The 19,368-nt window shown below is 51.4% G+C and overlaps 1 protein-coding gene across 1 annotated transcript; it reads left to right on the plus strand.

The window, feature by feature from the left end:
- Positions 1-674: 674 nt before the first annotated feature.
- Positions 675-19,015, plus strand: fam171a1 (family with sequence similarity 171 member A1). Its single transcript, XM_067238768.1, has 9 exons — positions 675-851; positions 5,636-5,863; positions 6,498-6,590; positions 8,115-8,273; positions 10,590-10,766; positions 14,623-14,739; positions 15,001-15,115; positions 15,569-15,686; positions 16,070-19,015. The coding sequence occupies exons 1-9, from the start codon at positions 743-745 to the stop codon at positions 17,585-17,587; spliced, it is 2,634 nt and encodes an 877-aa protein (XP_067094869.1). The 5' UTR covers positions 675-742; the 3' UTR covers positions 17,588-19,015.
- The last annotated feature ends 353 nt before the right edge of the window (positions 19,016-19,368 follow it).

A 19,368-nucleotide genomic window follows, 5' to 3' on the forward strand; every position in this document is an offset into this window, starting at 1 on the left:
TGAAAAATCACATTACATGTCATTTACATTATTTAAACGTACAGGAACATATAGGCTAAATACCCTTCTGCGGAGATACAAATGTCATCTAAAGAAACAAACCATAATCCAATATCTCAACAAAACTACAAGATTATTTTTTATTATTCATAGGTAACAATTAGCCTACAAAAATCATAATGTCCATAAATCATAAAATAAGGAAAGTCAGCAAGGCAAGGTTAACAAACATACATTATTCTAGATAGGCTCCAGCATCCGTCCTCTTCGTTGAAAGAAAAAATAAAAGTGATAAATTGACTATTTGGCTTTACTGCCATTTCGAAAACATTCTCAAAGGTCAATTGGGAATATATTTAGTCACTAGATCCAAACGCAACACGTCTTGTGAATCGGTGAAAATCATGTTCGCCAGCAGATGCCGTTCGTACCTTTAAAATGCAGAAGCTGCTGATGTTAGGAACCAGCAACCCAGCAGCCTGTTGGAGGTGGTAGTGGACCTCTTTGGCCATCCTGCTCAGCTCAGAAAAAAATCTACTAGACGAGCAGCAGAAAGGGCCGGGGATGCAAACAGGACAAAACCAAAATACAACACTAAAGCAGAATTTGAGGAATGCTGATGCCTTAAAATATGGACAAGGGGGTGATCTACGAAGTTACGAACAACATCGAGCTAGCTTGCTAGTTTGCCAGCTACGATTTACTTTTAAATAATTTCTCCCCTCTCGATACATCTGCAACGATGCGGCTTGATTTGACTCGCAGGACCGCTGCGATTGTTCTCTGCCTTTTGGGATGCAATATCTGGAGAGCGGCAACTAAAACCCTACAAGAAGATAATGGCATTAAAGGTAACGTCTCTGACATTTTATGTAGTATAATACTTAATTACAGAGTGTGGCTGGCACGTTAGTTTGTATTTGCCATGTCTTGTAAGTGCACTTCATAAGAAGTACTCATTTTATTGCTAGCAGAGGCTAGCCCAGCTAGCCACCACTATAGCACAAAGTTAGCCAACGTTAGCGGAATTTTAAACTTGTAACCTAACGGCAATTTTCCTAGTGCTACCTACAATGTGGGAGTGTTATCTTGCAAACGTGTGAATAACGAAGGGAACATGTCCTGCTGTGATTCATAGTGCAAGTAATCACAAGAATGAAAAGCACATTTGAATATCTCATTATGGGTTGCTAACGTTAGCTTTAGAGATGCATGAGATAATTGATGCCCATGTGTGTTGGACTGACATCAAAGTGTGTGTAGCAGGTTAACAAGTTAATGACGAAGGCAACGAGTCGTTCTAATGGGACTGATGCATGAGACACATTATCCATTTGTTGACTTTTGCATCTTTGTTAAATACATACAAATACAAATGCAATGGTTCGTCTTCCACCGTGTGTTTTACAACGCACTCCACACAATATAGTAGGTTGCTGCTTGGACTGGTCCAGCGCCTGTGATTACAAGTTAAGATATTGTTTTGGTATCTTTTCCTCTCCCCTTTCTTCTCTCCTCTTTTTCTCTCACACGCATTCCTCCCCTGTCTATCTTTATCCCTCAGAAACGCATAATGATAGCTTGGATACAATCTCAGACACACACACACACACACACCTCTTTATGATTGGTATAGACAGACAGATACACACACGCACAGAGTGTAATATTAAGTCATATTTCTCAAAAAATCTGATTTTCTTAGCCTACTGCCAATTCTTAACTGAGATTTGATCACTTCTAAGTTTTTGGACATTGCCCTCTTCAAGGGTTCTGTTCTAGAACTGGTTGAATCTGCTGGGAACAAGATAGGTGAAAGGATTTTGTGTATTTTGTAATTATAAATATTTGTAATTATTCTTGCCTATTTTACTGGACACTTTTTACACTTTGAATCTATCTTGAATTTTCAATTTTTCTCTGGAGTTTCTCTATCATAGAGAGACTCCTCCTTTCTCTCTTGAAATCTCTTGTTTTCTTTAGGCTATTTCTTTCCTGTCTCCCCCACTTCCCCTACCCCTCTCTCTCTCTCTCTCTCTCTGTCTCTCTCTCTGTCTCTCTTATCCTTCTCTCTCTATTCCCTCTCCCCCTCCCTCCCCCCTGCTCTGACCAAGTCTAACCTTCAGGCCTACCCTGGGGGTGTGGTCAGGTCGTTATGCAGGGCTCTGCTGGTCTAGTTCAGCTGTGCAGCCAAACAGCAGCCATACTCCCTCTACTGCAGACCATACTCCTTAGTCAGGACCAGCCACTGAAGCAAGGCTAATGTAGGGTGACAGAAAGACTATGTCATTTGTACGTAGACATTGCACTGCAGCACTGTTCCCTGTGTGTTGTGTATGGACTACTAAACCAGCAGCCATCCAGCACATCACAGTTGTCCCTGAGCTTAAACACTATGCTAGCTCTGAAAACACCCTGTCATCTCATGGTCTACAATCTGTCACACCGCTAAAGGAAGCAGGCCTCCTGTTCTGTATCACACGCAAGGGATGGAGAGCCAATCACACGCAAGGGAGAGCCAGGCCTACTGGTGCTTATAGACAGTAGCCAGGAGAAAGGACTGGTGATATATATAGACATATAGGGTTAGGGCTTATATATATCATATATATATAAACTCCTCAAAAAAAACTCACTCTCGTTTTGAGTTGCTTGGTGGATTGGATGATTGCACTCTCTCACAGTAATAAGGGAAAACAACACATATTGGCCATTTTGACACTTTATTCATTTTACACTGTCAGGGACCTCACTAGTGTGGAAGATCCATACGCAGCCACAACAGCTTGGCACCTCCTCCTCATGCTGGTCACCAGCCTGGTCACACACTGCTGTGGGATGGCATCCCATTCCTCAACCAGGATTTGTCGCAAGTCAGCCAACATGTTTGCGTTGGTCACTCTGGCACGTACAGCACGCCCAAGCTGATCCAATGAGGAGGAGGTGCCAAGCTGTTGTGGCTGCGGATCTTCCACACGCTAGTATACTGAGGTCCCTGACTGTAAAATGAATAAAATGTCAAAATGGCCAATGTGTGTTGTTTTTTCCTTATTACTGTGGGAGAGTGCAATCATCCAATCCACCAAGCAACTCAAAACGAGAGTGAATACCAACAGAAGAATATTGCAGGGGATTTTGGCAAAAAAGATTTTGGCCGTGGGCCGCTACTCACACGGTTAGCTGTGTTGCTCACTCCCCAAATGCACGATCCTTACAAGTTGTACCTCGTTGTAAAAGTGACTAATCAGGCTTTCCAACGATATAAAATACAATACCAATTGGTATTATTAGTGGGGAGGAATAATCAACCAAAATAATGTTTCCAAACTTTTTTTGAGGAGTTTATATATACACATTGATCCACAGCAGTCCAACAGATGCATTCCGTAAATCATTCTCAGAATGAGCTCCTATTAACATTGTTTTGGTAGTTGAGATGTGAGGGATTGTGTGTATATAACATGCCAGCAGCTGACTGGACTCTGGCAGAGTCAGAATGGAGTCACACCGTCACCAGGAAGCACATGGACACAACACTTGATTCATCTTTCAATCCTTTTTTCCAGTGTCAGGAGTAGAACGCTCTCTAGAGCAGAGCTCTCAGGATCTCCATTATTTCTGTGCAGGAAATGAATGATGGCCAACACTCTAAAGCAGCCACTGCGTTAAAACCACGTCTGATCAATAACGTGTGTGTGCTCACCCCCAGGACTCTGCTGGTTGGACTGCTGCTACCTTGGCTAATTGGTAAAGATTGTAGCATCGGGCAGGGAAAACTGTCTTTGATGTCTTTGTCCTCCATATGGTACACACACACGCGCCCTGCAGAGTCAACAGACTGAACCAGCTCGTCTAGGCAGATAGGCCATTTTCCTGTTACTCCCCCGTGTATGTATGTGTGGATGACACTCCTTGGCTTCTTTAAGAGTGAGGTCACTAGATTTATTGGATGAGAATGGGAAGGGGAGTGTTGCATTTGACACTGTCTGTGTGTGTGTTTGAGAGAGGGAGAGAACAGGGGTCTCCCAGGGGAGTTCTCAAAGTGAGCACAGCTGGTACCCCTAACGACGGATCGCCGTAGTGGGACAGGAAGTGATGTATTTCTTTAAGAATGCCCCCCCCCAACCCCCTCTCTCATGCAGTGGAGGTTGTTCCATAGGCCCAGCCCATAGAGGTATTCTACTGCAGGAGGGAGTGCATAGGTCAAGCCTAATATTCATTCCTCTCCTGAAGATCTTCTAATCCGCAAAATGATTAGTAAATTCTCCGTCTGACAGAATGGAAGTTGGAAAAGCTGACACGGGATGATTGTGTGGTTTGTTGCCTTTATTAATACTTGGTGTATCTCGTTGTGTCAGAACCCTGCCCCCAGGATGGCTGTGTTTGTAGGAGGGTCTGACCTGCTCTGGTCTAGTCATGCTGGTCACCTGTCTGACCTGCTCTGGTCTAGTCATGCTGGTCACCTGTCTGACCTGCTCTGGTCTAGTCATGCTGGTCACCTGTCTGACCTGCTCTGGTCTAGTCATGCTGGTCACCTGTCTGACCTGCTCTGGTCTAGTCATGCTGGTCACCTGTCTGACCTGCTCTGGTCTAGTCATGCTGGTCACCTGTCCCCCCAGGATGGCTGTGTGATGGGGAACTGGCTGTGTGTGTGTGTGTGTGTGTGTGTGTGTGTGTGTGTGTGTGTGTGTGTGTGTGTGTGTGTGTGTGTGTGGATGAGAGGAGGGGGGGTGGAGGGTGATTCATGGTGAATGTGAGATTGGCGTACGGGTGCGGCTGGTTGTGTAAAGGAGGGGGTTAGGGAGAGGAGGAGGAGGGGAGGGGCGGGGAAAACCCTTTCAGCCTTAATTGAAAGGTCGCCATGGTTCAGACGACAACCAGTGATCAGAGTTCACGTGGTTGTGCATACAAGCAACTGTACAGAGAGACAAGGCTTGCTGTTGTTCATCCTGAGCTGCATGTTGCTGCTAATGTGGCTAATATGGTTTAATCCTACCAGAACATGTTTGTCAATCATGTAGCTGTTGTGTGTGTTACACTGAGATCAAGCTACTTGTCAACAACATACAACTTCAGATACAAAAAGATGTTCATTTACAATTTTGACCAAGTCACTGTTCAGTCTTAACTGCACCTTATGGCAAGAAGCTCAATGGCCATGTAATTTCCTTGTTATTATTCTGCATCCAAAGATTGTGTGAATGTCTAGACCTGGCGTTGACCTAGGAGGGAGGTGGACAACTACATAGCAGGAGTAACAACATGCAGTGTTTCTATATACAATTTTGGTATTTGTGAGTGTGTGTGTTGGTATCCAGGCATCTCTGATCTTTCTAGAAAGGATATCCAGCATCGTTACAGGGAGAGTTAATGGTGTAATTGAAGTGCTGTGCTTTAGGAATGCAAGTGTGTGTTCCTTTGTTAGCTTCACAGCAGCCTCTCTGTCCGACACATGCTCGGACACCGTTAAAGGGGATGTGTGTACAGTTGTTTCCTGCTAAGACCTCTCAAAGGAAAAATGGCATGTTGTTTTGGCAGGGAAGCACTTTTGGACTGTAACCAGGAAATTGGTCAAAAGGGATCATTGTGATTGGCTGTTGTTTGATGTGTTGTTGTCTTGTGCTTGACGTTGCAGAGGTGACTCTGAAGGTCCACCTGAGTGATGCCAGCACCCACCAGCCCCTGGGCGGTGCCACCGTTGAGCTCTTTACCAACCACACGCCTGTAACCATGGAGACATCCGCTGCTGACGGCAATGCCTACCTCCGCTTCCCCTACCGTCTCGGAACGCCACTGGTCGTCACAGCAACCAAACAGGGCTACGTGCCAAACTCTGCCCCCTGGAGACCCATCAGACTGCCTGGTGTGTGTGTGTGTGTGTGTGTGCAAGCGTGAATAAGGAGTATGAGTGTGTGAGTGTTGTAAAGCTCTTTCTTGGAAGTCGCTTTGGATAAAAGCGTCTGCTAAATGCATAAATGTAAATGTGTGAAGGAGTCAGTGCAGAGTGCTGAGAGTAGAATTGCTGAGCTGTGATGTCTGTGTGAACAGCAGGTGTCTTCGCTCCGTCTGTGTGAGATGATGGAGTGACCAGCTCTAGTTTAGTTTAGTGATGCCAAAACTCAGCGAGGGGACACCTAATCCTCTCACACTACTGTCTGCACACACATCCTGTGTGTGTGTGTGTGTGTGTGTGTGCGCGCGTGTGTGCGTGTAGGTGGCGGGGAGGGGTTCATTAGAAGCTAGTGGAACGGCAGCCAATTGGATTAGCACGCTTACCAGCACTGAACAATAGAGGAGTGAAAGGAGGAGAGAGAGGGAGAGAGAGAGAGGGGAAAGGACAGCATCCTGTCCGCTCCGACAGCATCCTGTCCTGACGGGAAAATGAATGAAAGATGGACAGCAAAATACACGAGGGCCTGATAATCCTTTTATTATCAGATGTGTCCAAGTACATTTCAACATGTTCTGAAAGGAACTCATTGTGTTTGTCTTTGCAGTGTTCTCCACTCTCAGTCTGGACTTGCTGCCAGAGAGAACTGCCACTCTGATGGTGTACGATGATGTGGTTCAGATCGTCTCTGGGTTCCAAGGTAACACTTTGTCGTCTGTGTGTGTCTGCCTGCAGTCTGTGTGTGTGTCTGTGTGTGTCTGTCTGCAGTCTGTGTGTGTCTGTCTGTGTGTCTGTGTGTGTGTGTGTGTGTGTGTCTGCCTGCAGTCTGTGTGTGTCTGTGTGTGTGAGCAGTGATTTAGCCCTTTCCCCTTTGACCTGACACACATAAATAATGTGACACATCCACTCATTTTAGAAGAGTCTCTTAAAGAAACCGAGCACACACACCCTCCCTCACGCTCCTGCCTGGCCTGTCACACACCCTCCCTCACGCTCCTGCCTGGCCTGTCACACACCCTCCCTCACGCTCCTGCCTGGCCTGTCACACACCCTCCCTCACGCTCCTGCCTGGCCTGTCACACATCTTTTGTTTGTGTGTGTAATTACATTAGATAAGGTTATATTATATTTGTTTTCATCAGAATACATGTTCTTGTCTTGTCTCCTGGCTCCTTTGTGTGTCTGTGATTGGCAGGTGACTGAGTGATTGAGTCTGTCTGCTGTCTGTCTGGCTGACAGACAGACATGGAGAGCAGGTTAGAGGGGGGAGGGGTCTTGTGACGGACTATAGGATGGAAGGAGTTTACACTGGGCTCCGTTTTAATCATCACCTGGGCTCATTTACATGCTCTGTTTCATAGCTGGACCACCAGATATAATCTTTAGCCAGGTATAGATATGATCTAAAGTTAGGTTTTTACCTGCCAGAGCAAGTTGAGGAGCGAATGTGGAGCTTAAACAGAGAGTAAACATGAACACACACCCACACACACACTCCGGCTCAGAGCTCTGTCTCATGGTGCAGGAATGCATACTCACCACAGTGGAAACACAATGACATCACCTCACACACTCCATCTCTAACACACACACACTCCATCTCTAACACACACACACTCCATCTCTAACACACACACACTCCATCTCTAACACACACACACTCCATCTCTAACACACACACACTCCATCTCTAACACACACACACTCCATCTCTAACACACACACACTCCATCTCTAACACACACACACTCCATCTCTAACACACACACACTCCATCTCTAACACACACACACTTTTTTGTTTCTGCTTTGCACTCTGTGTCGGTCTGGCTGCTCAAGGAGAGAGAAAGAGAGAACAGCAGAAATCTGAAAGAGAGAAACAGAGACCGTAGTGACTGTGACCGTACGAAATCAATCCTGTCTCCTTTATTAAGATGGAAGTGTGTGTGTGAACAGCAAGACTTGTGTGACTCAGAACGGCAGATACAACAGCAGCCTGTCCAGGGTTAGTACTAACAGGACACAGTCATCAAGAGCCCTCCCCAGTCCAAGCCCTCCCCAGTCCAAGCCCTCCCCAGTCCAAGCCCTCCCCAGTCCAAGCCCTCCCCAGTCCAAGCCCTCCCCAGTCCAAACCCTCCCCAGTCCAAGCCCTCCCCAGTCCAAACCCTACACTGATTACTGTGTGCAGCTTCTCACACCCCCTGCGTGTGTCTCTCCTCCCCCAGTTTCGAGGGCTCAACCCTGGGTCCAGTTCCAGCGTCGGGCCCTGAGCCTGCCTCCCAACACGTCCTACACCAACCTCAGCGCCCTGCTCACCGTGGCGAGCGCCCCTGCTCACATGCAGCACTTCCCCTACCTGCAGGGCCTGGGGGGCAACGGCTCAGGTAGGCAGCGCTGTGGGAGCAGCACTATCTAGTCTGAACACACCGGCCCTGCTCTGCTACTGGCTGCCATGACGCCCAGGGCTGTAGCTATCTCTGTCACCTGACTCGCATGTATCTCCACACCTGGGATAGGGGAGAGATGGTGAGGCTGGGATAGGGGACAGATGGTGAGGGGGTGGGGGTCAGAGCTGGAGGGGTGGGTGGGGGGGGTCAGAGCTGGGGGTGGGTGGCAGAGCTGGGGGGGGGGGGTCAGAGCTGGGGGGTGGTCAGAGCTGGGGGTGGGGGGTCAGAGCTGGGGGGGGGGGGGGGATTAGAGCTGCAGCAGGAGTTGACCTTGGACAGAGAGAGTATCCTGACAACACCTCCATTCTGACCCACACACACCATCCTGTCTGATCCATTCTTACACAACCCCTATGTGTGTGTGTGTGTGTGTGTGTGTGTGCCCTGGGCTGTGTGAGTGAGCCAGTGTTTGTCTATGTTTGCCCCGCCTCCGGTTGAGCGCCCCTCAAAGGTCACCATCCCCCCTCCCTTGGCAAAGAATTCTGCCCCCCCACATCTGGGTGTTCAGTTTGACTCCATTAACTTTATTAACAATGGCAGCTCCCCCCCCCCCCCCCCACACACACACACTGGCTGCTCCCCCCCCCCCCCCACACACACACACTGGCCTGCTCCCCCCCCCCCCCCCCCCTGCTCCCCCCCCCCCCACACACACACACTGGCCTGCTCCCCCCCCCCCCCCCTGCTCCCCCCCCCCCCCCACACACACACACTGGCCTGCTCCCCCCCCCCCCCCTGCTCCCCCCCCCCCCACACACACACACTGGCCTGCTCCCCCCCCCCCCCCCCTGCTCCCCCCCCCCCCCACACACACACACTGGCCTGCTCCCCCCCCCCCCCCCCTGCTCCCCCCCACACACACACACACACACGCTCCCCCCACACACACACACTGGCCTGCTCCCCCCCCCCCCCTGCTCCCCCCCCCCCCCCCACACACACACGCTCCCCCCACCCCCCCCTGCTCCCCCCCCCCCACACACACACACTGGCCTGCTCCCCCCACCCCCCCCACACACACACACACTGGCCTGCTCCCCCCCCCCCCTGCTCCCCCCCCCCCCTGCTCCCCCCACCCCCCCCACACACACACACACTGGCCTGCTCCCCCCCCCCCCACACACACACTGGCCTGCTCCCCCCCCCCCCCTGCTCCCCCCCCCCCCCCACACACACACTGGCCTGCTCCCCCCCCCCCCCCCACACACACTGGCCTGCTCCCCCCCCCCCCCCCACACACACTGGCCTGCTCCCCCCCCCCCCCCACACACACACTGGCCTGCTCCCCCCACCCCCCCCCCACACACACACTGGCCTGCTCCCCCCACCCCCCCCACACACACACTGGCCTGCTCCCCCCACCCCCCCCCCACACACACACACTGGCCTGCTCCCCCCACCCCCCCCCCCACACACACACTGGCCTGCTCCCCCCACCCCCCCCCCCACACACACACGCACATACTCTGTACCCTGCTCCCCCCACCCCCCCCCCTGCTCCCCCCACCCCCCCCACACACACACTGGCCTGCTCCCCCCACCCCCCCCCCACACACACACTGGCCTGCTCCCCCCACCCCCCCCACACACACACTGGCCTGCTCCCCCCACCCCCCCCCCACACACACACTGGCCTGCTCCCCCCACCCCCCCCCCACACACACACTGGCCTGCTCCCCCCACCCCCCCCCCCACACACACACTGGCCTGCTCCCCCCACCCCCCCCCCACACATACACGCACATACTCTGTACCCTGCTCCCCCCACCCCCCCCCCACACATACACGCACATACTCTGTACCCTGCTCCCCCCACCCCCCCCCCACACACACACTGGCCTGCTCCCCCCACCCCCCCCCCACACACACACGCACATACTCTGTACCCTGCTCCCCCCACCCCCCCCCCACACACACACGCACATACTCTGTACCCCCCTTATATCCCATTTATTTTCCATTGTTGATCCTTCTTTATCCATGTCTACATCCTCCTATCGTCTTTCCCTGTCCTGTCCTATCCTCTCCTATCCTGTCCTGTCCTCTCCTCCCCTCTCCTATCCTCTCCTCTCCTATCCTCCCCTGGCCTCCCCTCCCAGTTTCCTTTCTTTTCTTCTGCTTGCCCTGTGTTTCCTTAATCTGTTCCTCTTAACTTTTCTCTCTGGCTCCTCCCACATGTAATGCCCTCCCTATTGTTCTCCAATGTGACCCTCCATCTCTCCTCCACTCCTCCACCCTGCTGTCCCCTTACAGGATCCGAGCGCAGATTTGAGCTGACTCCGGTGGCAGCCATCTCTGTCCACTTATTAGCAAGCGATGGTGTGGAGCTGCTGGTAAACGAGCCAATCAGCATCTCTGTCCCTCTGCCAGCCAATAGCGGTTTGAAGGAAAACGATCACATACCTGCCTGGAGGTTCGACCCCCGCTTGGGTGAGTACCTGAGTTTCTTTCTTTCCACAACGTTTACCAGTTCTTTGTAGACACACGCAAAACCACAAATACACACACACACACACACACATTCAGAACTGATCATGGAACGGTGGAATAGTTCAAAGGTTTATGATAGATTAGTGAAAATAAACCACTGAATTAAACTGCAAATCAAATGATTACTTGTGGTCACGTGCACATCACGAGAATGGATGTAGGATTATAATCCAGACAGGTTAGCTCAGCCAGGCCTGCTGAATAACTGGTCCAGACTATAACCTGCTGAATAACTGGTCCAGACTATAACCTGCTGAATAACTGGTCCAGACTATAACCTGCTGAATAACTGGTCCAGACTATAACCTGCTGAGTAACTGGTCCAGACTATAACCTGCTGAATAACTGGTCCAGACTATAACCTGCTGAGTAACTGGTCCAGACTATAACCTGCTGAATAACTGGTCCAGACTATAACCTGCTGAGTAACTGGTCCAGACTATAACCTGCTGAATAACTGGTCCAGACTATAACCTGCTGAGTAACTGGTCCAGACTATAACCTGCTGAGTAACTGGTCCAGACTATAACCTGCTGAATAACTGGTCCAGACTATAACCTGCTGAGTAACTGGTCCAGACTATAACCTGCTGAATAACTGGTCCAGACTATAACCTGCTGAGTAACTGGTCCAGACTATAACCTGCTGAATAACTGGTCCAGACTATAACCTGCTGAGTAACTGGTCCAGACTATAACCTGCTGAATAACTGGTCCAGACTATAACCTGCTGAGTAACTGGTCCAGACTATAACCTGCTGAATAACTGGTCCAGACTATAACCTGCTGAGTAACTGGTCCAGACTATAACCTGCTGAATAACTGGTCCAGACTATAACCTGCTGAATAACTGGTCCAGACTATAACCTGCTGAGTAACTGGTCCAGACTATAACCTGCTGAATAACTGGTCCAGACTATAACCTGCTGAATAACTGGTCCAGACTGTGGAAGGCCTCCAGGTTACCTGCCTGACTCAGCCGGATCCAGACAGCAGCGGTCAACCTGACCAGCCTGACCAGGGTTACACCAGCCTGACCAGGGTTACACCAGCCTGACCAGAGTCACACCAGCCTGACCAGTGTTACACCAGCCTGACCAGTGTTACACCAGCCTGACCAGGGTCACACCAGCCTGACCAGTGTTACACCAGCCTGACCAGGGTCACACCAGCCTGACCAGTGTTACAGCAGCCTGACCAGGGTCACACCAGCCTGACCAGGGTCACACCAGCCTGACCAGTGTCACACCAGCCTGACCAGTGTCACAGCAGCCTGACCAGGGTCACACCAGCCTGACCAGGGTCACAGCAGCCTGACCAGGGTCACACCAGCCTGACCAGCGTTACAGCAGCCTGACCAGCGTTACACCAGCCTGACCAGGGTTACACCAGCCTGACCAGGGTTACACCAGCCTGACCAGGGTTACAGCAGCCTGACCAGCGTTACACCAGCCTGACCAGGGTTACACCAGCCTGACCAGGGTTACAGCAGCCTGACCAGGGTTACAGCAGCCTGACCAGGGTTACAGCAGCCTGACCAGGGTTACAGCAGCCTGACCAGGGTTACAGCAGCCTGACCAGCGTTACACCAGCCTGACCAGGGTTACACCAGCCTGACCAGGGTTACACCAGCCTGACCAGGGTTACAGCAGCCTGACCAGGGAAACTGCTGCACCAGGCTGAGCTACATTTCAAGCCAGTGACCTTGTTGTTGCAGTGCAAGGGCCAGACCATTGTCCGTTGTCCTAAATGTGCAGTGAGATCTACAATATGTGACTTATCACTCTCCTGAAGCGTGACCCCAGCAGGTCCTGGAGGACCACGTCTACAGACCCCGCCCCCCGGCCCAGCCCCCTGCCCCTCCCCCCTCCATCAGTCTGCTGGTTAGGGTTATGGGTATTTCCACAACAGCCGCTGTGTCTCTGGACTTCACTCTGGGATAGACCCCTGTTCCCTAGCAACCCCCAAATAAACATCAGAGTTGGGGCTTCTAATTGCGTGACAGAGACACACAGAGAGTGAGGGAGAGTGAGGGAGGGAGAGAGAGAGAGAGGGGAAACAGAAGTGTTTTGAGAGCCGGAATATTTCTCTCACAAAGAAGCCAATGTGAGGAGGCTGTTGTTGTGTTTTTGCACATGGCCTAGTTGCAGTGTTGAGGGCAGAGCTCATGTGTACACACACACACACACTCAAACCTGTTCTTCTGGTGTTGCCGCCAGTTGTACTTGTGGTGTTTTGTGTGCTGGTGAGGTATCACATGGTAAAGGAGACACAATGCTCTCTCCTAAGGAAATGAGGAGGTTCCTGATGTAAATGCAACACCTGTAAAAGCAATTTTTTATTAATGGTTCATGTTGATGTATGTTATGTCACTGTGAGACAGAGGACTGTGGTAAATTCAAAGGTTGTTATTTGACTTGGCATGAATGGAGACAGCAGAGGGTGGATTGACTTGAACTCTGTGTTTGCATCGTCATGGTGGGTTGCCAGATTCTGGTCTGCATTGTAAGGAAGCGTGAGAACACTTAGATGTCGCTGTTTAGAAAGGTCACTGAGAAACCCATTACTGTCCCAGAGGATATGGACTAGGAATGGATAGAGCCATGGGCTGGGCTGGGCTGGAGGTAATGCTTTGTTTGGTTCTTGGGAGAGACTGATCAATATATAAAGTGTGTGTAGGCAGGGGAGTACATCTCAAGCTCTCTCCATATCCCCTCTCCCTCGTGTTGCTCCTGCCCTCCTGCATCTCCCCTCCTGCCCTCCTGCATCCCCTCTCCCTCGTGTTGCTCCTGCCCTCCTGCATCTCCCCTCCTGCCCTCCTGCATCCCCTCTCCCTCGTGTTGCTCCTGCCCTCCTGCATCTCCGCTCCTGCATCTCCGCTCCTGCCCTCCTGCATCCCCTCTCCCTCGTGTTGCTCCTGCCCTCCTGCATCTCCGCTCCTGCATCTCCCCTCCTGCCCTCCTGCATCCCCTCTCCCTCGTGTTGCTCCTGCCCTCCTGCATCCCCCCTCCTGCCCTCCTGCATCCCCTCTCCTGCCCTCCTGCATCCCCTCTTCCTGCCCTCCTGCATCCCGCCCTCCTGCATCCCCTCCTCCTGCCCTCCTGCTTCAGACTCTCTAGGATCGGTTTACTCCCCCTAATCCCAACCCTAAACATCAGGAGATCGGAATACAAACCAGATCATAAATCCACGCTCAGAGACAACTTTGTTCCAGTCCTTTCACTGGCACCCTCTCTCCCCTTGGCTCTGGGCTGGTTTTGCTCTCACCAAGACCCAGTCTGCTGCCTCCCTGTGGCTGAAACTAGAACTGCAGGTGCATCAGCACAGCCGTCAGGGTTCCCAACAGTCTGATCAAATCTTCAGAACACGTGGGTCTAAATAGTTTCTCTTACAAGGGTGATAAATAACTGTTTAAACACTTTAACCAGGAAACCTCCTTGGCCGCAGTCTCGTGAGAGAGGGCCGGGCCTAGTCTGTAATGGTAATTTGAGTCAGCTGTTCGTAGTGTGCAGAGCTTTGGTAGAGGACATGTGCTCAAAATGGAATGTTGTATTAGGGGTGGTGTAACTTGGTGGGGTGGTGTAACTTGGTGGGGTGGTGTAACTTGGTGGGGTGGTGTAACTTGGTGGGGTGGTGTAGCTTGGTGGGGTGGTGTAACTTGGTGGGGTGGTGTAACTTGGTGGGGTGGTGTAACTTGGTGGGGTGGTGTAACTTGGTGGGGTGGTGTAGCTTGAATGTGCTTGTTAGTTGATAAAGTCTATTCACAAGCTGTGTGATCCGAATGTGTGTGCGTGCAGGGGCCTGGTTGAAGAGCAGCCTGGGCTATGTGCAGAGAGAGGGGGATCATCTGATCCTGACCTACATCGCTCCCCAGCTGGGCTACTGGGTGGCAGCCATGTCCCCTCTACACACAGGTGAGCCCAGCACGTCCCCTGTACACACAGGTGAGCCCAGCATGTCCCCTGTACACACAGGTGAGCCCAGCATGTCCCCTGTACACACAGGTGAGCCCAGCCCTGCTCTGCTCACTCTTTATCCTGCACAAGGCCAGGTCAAAGTGAAATAAATAATAGCCTTGAATGTGAAACGAACACACGTTGAATCCCTGTGTGTGTATTTAGTGAATTTATCTAGTGAAGGGATCTGAAGTGTGTGTGTGTGTGTGTGTGTTTTAGGTCCCATGGTGGCTAAGGACATCAGTACGTACCACACGGTGTTCCTGCTGGCGATCCTGGGAGGCATGGTCCTCATTCTGCTCTGCCTGCTTTGCCTGCTTCTCTATTACTGCAGGTACGTGGCTAGCTGGCTGGTAGGCTAGCTGACTGGTAGGCTAGCTGACTGGTAGGCTAGCTGGCTGCTAGGCTAGCTGGCTGGTAGGCTAGCTGACTGGTAGGCTAGCTGACTGGTAGGCTAGCTGACTGGTAGGCTAGCTGGCTGGTAGGCTAGCTGGCTGGTAGGCTAGCTGGCTGGTAGGCTAGCTGGCTGGTAGGCTAGCTGGCTGCTAGGCTAGCTGGCTGGTAGGCTAGCTGGCTGCTAGGCTAGCTGGCTGCTAGGCTAGCTGACTGGTAGGCTAGCTGGCTGGTATATTGGCTGGCAGACTGGCCGGCTGGTCAATGGGCACTAAAACCCAATTACAGTGTTGGATCAATGACCCTATGCTATCATGTTCCGACAGTCAGGGGCGTGGCTGTAGTAGCGCCAGACAGCCTACAGAGGGAGCTGTAACGTGTGTCTCCTCCGCAGGCGGCGCTGCTTAAAGCCTCGCCTGTCCCGACGCAAGCTCACCCTGTCTGCTGCTCTGGACGGCAGCAAGAGAGACCAGGCCACCTCCATGTCTCACCTCAACCTCATCAGCAGCGAGGTAAAGCCCTTCACTAGAGCCCTGTGGTGCACACACACACATGTCTATACTGTACATTTACATTTAGTCATTTAGCAGACGCTCTTATCCAGAGCGACTTACAGTAAGTACAGGGACATTCCCCCGAGGCAAGTAGGGTGAAGTGCCTTGCCCAAGGACACAACGTCAGTTGGCACGGCCGGGAATCGAACTGGCAACCTTCGGATTACTAGCCCGATTCCCTAACCGCTCAGCCATCTGACTCCCTGTAGCCAGCAGCAGCAATGACAGATTACTACGGTCACAATCAGTATACTGCTGCCCTGTGCATTACATTCACACCAATTATATTGCTATTTTAGTGGTTTCTCTGTGTGTTTTGATTTATCTTGCCTTGTCTCCAGGTGCAGCTGGAGATGGTTTCCACAGCAACAGAACCTGACATGACCACACCCATGCTCAAACCCTCCTCTTATGATCAGCATCACCAGGAGCTGGTCTCTCATGGCAACCACAGCCGCTCATCACTTGTTAACCACAGCCGACACGGCTCGTCTCTAGGCAACCTGACCCCCCGTAGCCGTGACTACCGGCAGTCTGTGGAGACGTTCCCGCTGAAGTCTGCCCTTTCGACCGGAACGGACCGAGGCTACCGCCAATCATACACCTCCGTCTGCTCCTCTACCAATCAGGTTCTGGATAGACTGTCCTTAACCAATCACGTGAGCCAGATCAGCAGTGGGGGAGAGGCCACCTCCCCCTCCTCCCCCCCTCTCTCCCCCAGCCGAGCCGAGGCAATGGAGAGCCGGCCCCCTGACTACCACCTGTCCCGCTCTGTGGACCACCTGGAGCGCGCCCTGCCCCTCTCCCTCCCCCGGCCGGGACAGCTGCTGTGCTGTGGCTCCGTGGACCTGCTCAGCGGGGGGGAGGGCTACCCCAGAAGAGTGCGGCCCACGCTGGTGATCCCAGCTCACTACATGCGTCTGCCGGGAGAGCATCCCCTGTGTGGGCAGGCCCTGCTCCTGCAGATGGAGCAGCAGAGCGACCTGGAGACCATCCAGGCAGAGCTCAACGCCACGCACCCCCAGCAGCCCTCGGGCCACTCCCCTGACGACTGCTCACCTGGCTCGGCCAATCAGGGGGAAGGGGACGGACGTAACCTATCGGAATCTCTGTCTATCCCCACGACGCTCGGAGAATCTGGTCTGGTTGAAATCAACGACGAGGACACTTTATTGGCTGAGAAGACCCTGATGGAACTCCGGGGAGGGAAGCCCCTCCCACACCCACGGGCCTGGTTCGTCTCATTGGACGGACGTTCCAACGCCCACATCCGCCACTCCTACATTGACCTGCAGCGTGCCGGGTGCCATGGCAACAGTACGGGAGGGGGCGGCAGGCGCAGTGGTAAGCATGGCAACAGCAACGACACCAGCCTGGACTCTGGGGTGGACCTGAATGAGCCCAGGGTGGGACGCAGGTGGAAGGAGGACAGGAAGAAGGACAGGGCGAAGAGCACTCCTCCAGCCGTCTACACCCAGCTGGTGTACGTGGACGACCTGGAGGGCCCAGCGAGCGAGCGGGAGGCAACACCTAACAACAGCCCTGGAGACGGCCAACTGCCAGACACACAGCACCATCAGGAGAAGATGGAGGAAAGAGAGGAGAAGGGGGGAGAGGTAGAGGAGGGAGGAATCATCCAAATACAGGAAGAAGCCCCTTCGCCTTCCTCATCCTCCCCCTGCTCCCCCCCTGCCCTGCCACCGCCAGAGGGGGTGGCCTTCAGGACTGAGCATGCCCAGACTGCTCTGCTGTCTGTCTCACCTGATGACGACCCAACCAATGACGATGGCGAGGAGGAGAAGAAGAGCCCCTGGCAGAAGAGAGAGGAACGCCCCCTGCTGGCCTTCAACCTCAAATGACCCATACCTGACCTCTGACCCCTTATGACCACTTCACACGCAGAGAAATATGAAGTTTGTTTCCCTACTCCCCCATATGTACACAGCACTAAGGAGAGGGCAGGAGAGGAGCAGGTGGATCTGTGTATATAACCTGTGCTGCACTCTGGTTGTTGCCCAGACCCACATGGTGTGATGTGTCCCTGTCTGGGACTTTCAAAGCAAGAACCTAAAATAGAAGTCATCGTTTAATGCACAACTGCTATGCCTTTTATAAAATTAGCATTTTAAGCAAAAAAAAGAGGGTGATTTTCTGAAGGAGATACGGCCCTCTTCTGCCTGTTGATGAATCTTCTAGAACAAAGAGTGGTGGAATAAGGTGGTATAAGCAATATTGCAGATGTTTTACCGGGTTTGTCTATCCTTTGACCTATGCATTATGTTTAGGTCACTGGAAGTGGGAATGAGCAGTCATACACAGTGTAATGGAGTCTGTCAGAGAGTAAGGTGGCAGCCCTACCTGTGGAGGGTGCTGTGTATGTAGGAGGTGCCAGAACACTGGGACCAGAGCCAATCACATCAGCACTGAGGCAGAGATATCACCCCAGACTCTCCTCGTGATGAAGGTCGTGGCACCCAGACGAAGGCATCGCATCGTGGATGAGGTCACATGAGAAGTTTTTGATACTATTGAACCACCGACTCTGGCAGACTTTGCTCTGAACTGCTATGCATCACTTTTATACTGTTGCTTGAGATGCCTTTTTTTGTATTTTTCTTTTAATACTTTATGATTTTTAGTTGCAAACATTAAGTATTTTACTCATAGGTTGTTTTTATTTGAATTTGTTTCAGTACTTTTCCTTCAGACCTGCCTGACAGGACTACACAAACACACATGCTTGTTTCTTGTATCTTGAAACCAAACTGCTTTTCTCTCTTTGTGATTACAACTATAACACTAATTGTTCCACACGTCTAAGTGCCTTTGAAGTTGTCTAGTGAAGATCTGTTGTTCACCCTATTTATTTCTCCACTCAAGTTTTCTCCTCTACCTCACCCCTCTCTTGGCAGATAGCATGCAGTACTCTCCTCAACCCTAGGGGTGAATGTCATGTGGCTATAGCTAGATTATATGTGAAGACAACAATCCACAGAACATGTGTGTCCACATTTGAATCTGTTTGTGCACATGTGTGTGCGTGTGGTTGCTATTGACATATGACCTCTTCAAATATTACAATTTGTATAATTTGTATATTTCTCTCCCATTTCTTGGTATAGTCTAAATGTTGTGTGAGCTTGTTGTGAATGCCTCTCTCCCCCCTGACTGTTCCATTGTAACCACTTGGGATGAGATGTACTGTATTTTACTGTGCACTCCACACCAAATGTCTTATTTGGTTGCTTGTATTATAATTGAAGCCTAATATTCTGAATAAAGAACCAAATTACAACAATGTGTATTTTTCAACAAATTGTTGTGGATGCTTCAAGTACAATATTTTTTGAAATACTGATAGTGTTGCCTGGACTTCAAATACGGGCCCGAGGGCAGTTACCCAGGATAGGGCAGAAGAAGTAGAACTTGTAACCAGTTTTTATTTTATAAACAAACTAAATAGCCTAGATGACCGTATGTAAAATCTAGCAATCAAGGTAACTGCTTATCCAACTGTCCTCCACCTGAGATAAGGACGGTAACCACAGGATGACGCTGTTTCCCCCTCATCCTTTGAATATGTTTTTAATTCCACTCGTCTCCTCCTCTTTAACGGTAGTTTTTTTCTACATTTTCATCC

This window comes from Osmerus mordax, chromosome 6, assembly GCF_038355195.1.
Source record: "Osmerus mordax isolate fOsmMor3 chromosome 6, fOsmMor3.pri, whole genome shotgun sequence".
NCBI classification, from domain to species: domain Eukaryota; kingdom Metazoa; phylum Chordata; class Actinopteri; order Osmeriformes; family Osmeridae; genus Osmerus; species Osmerus mordax.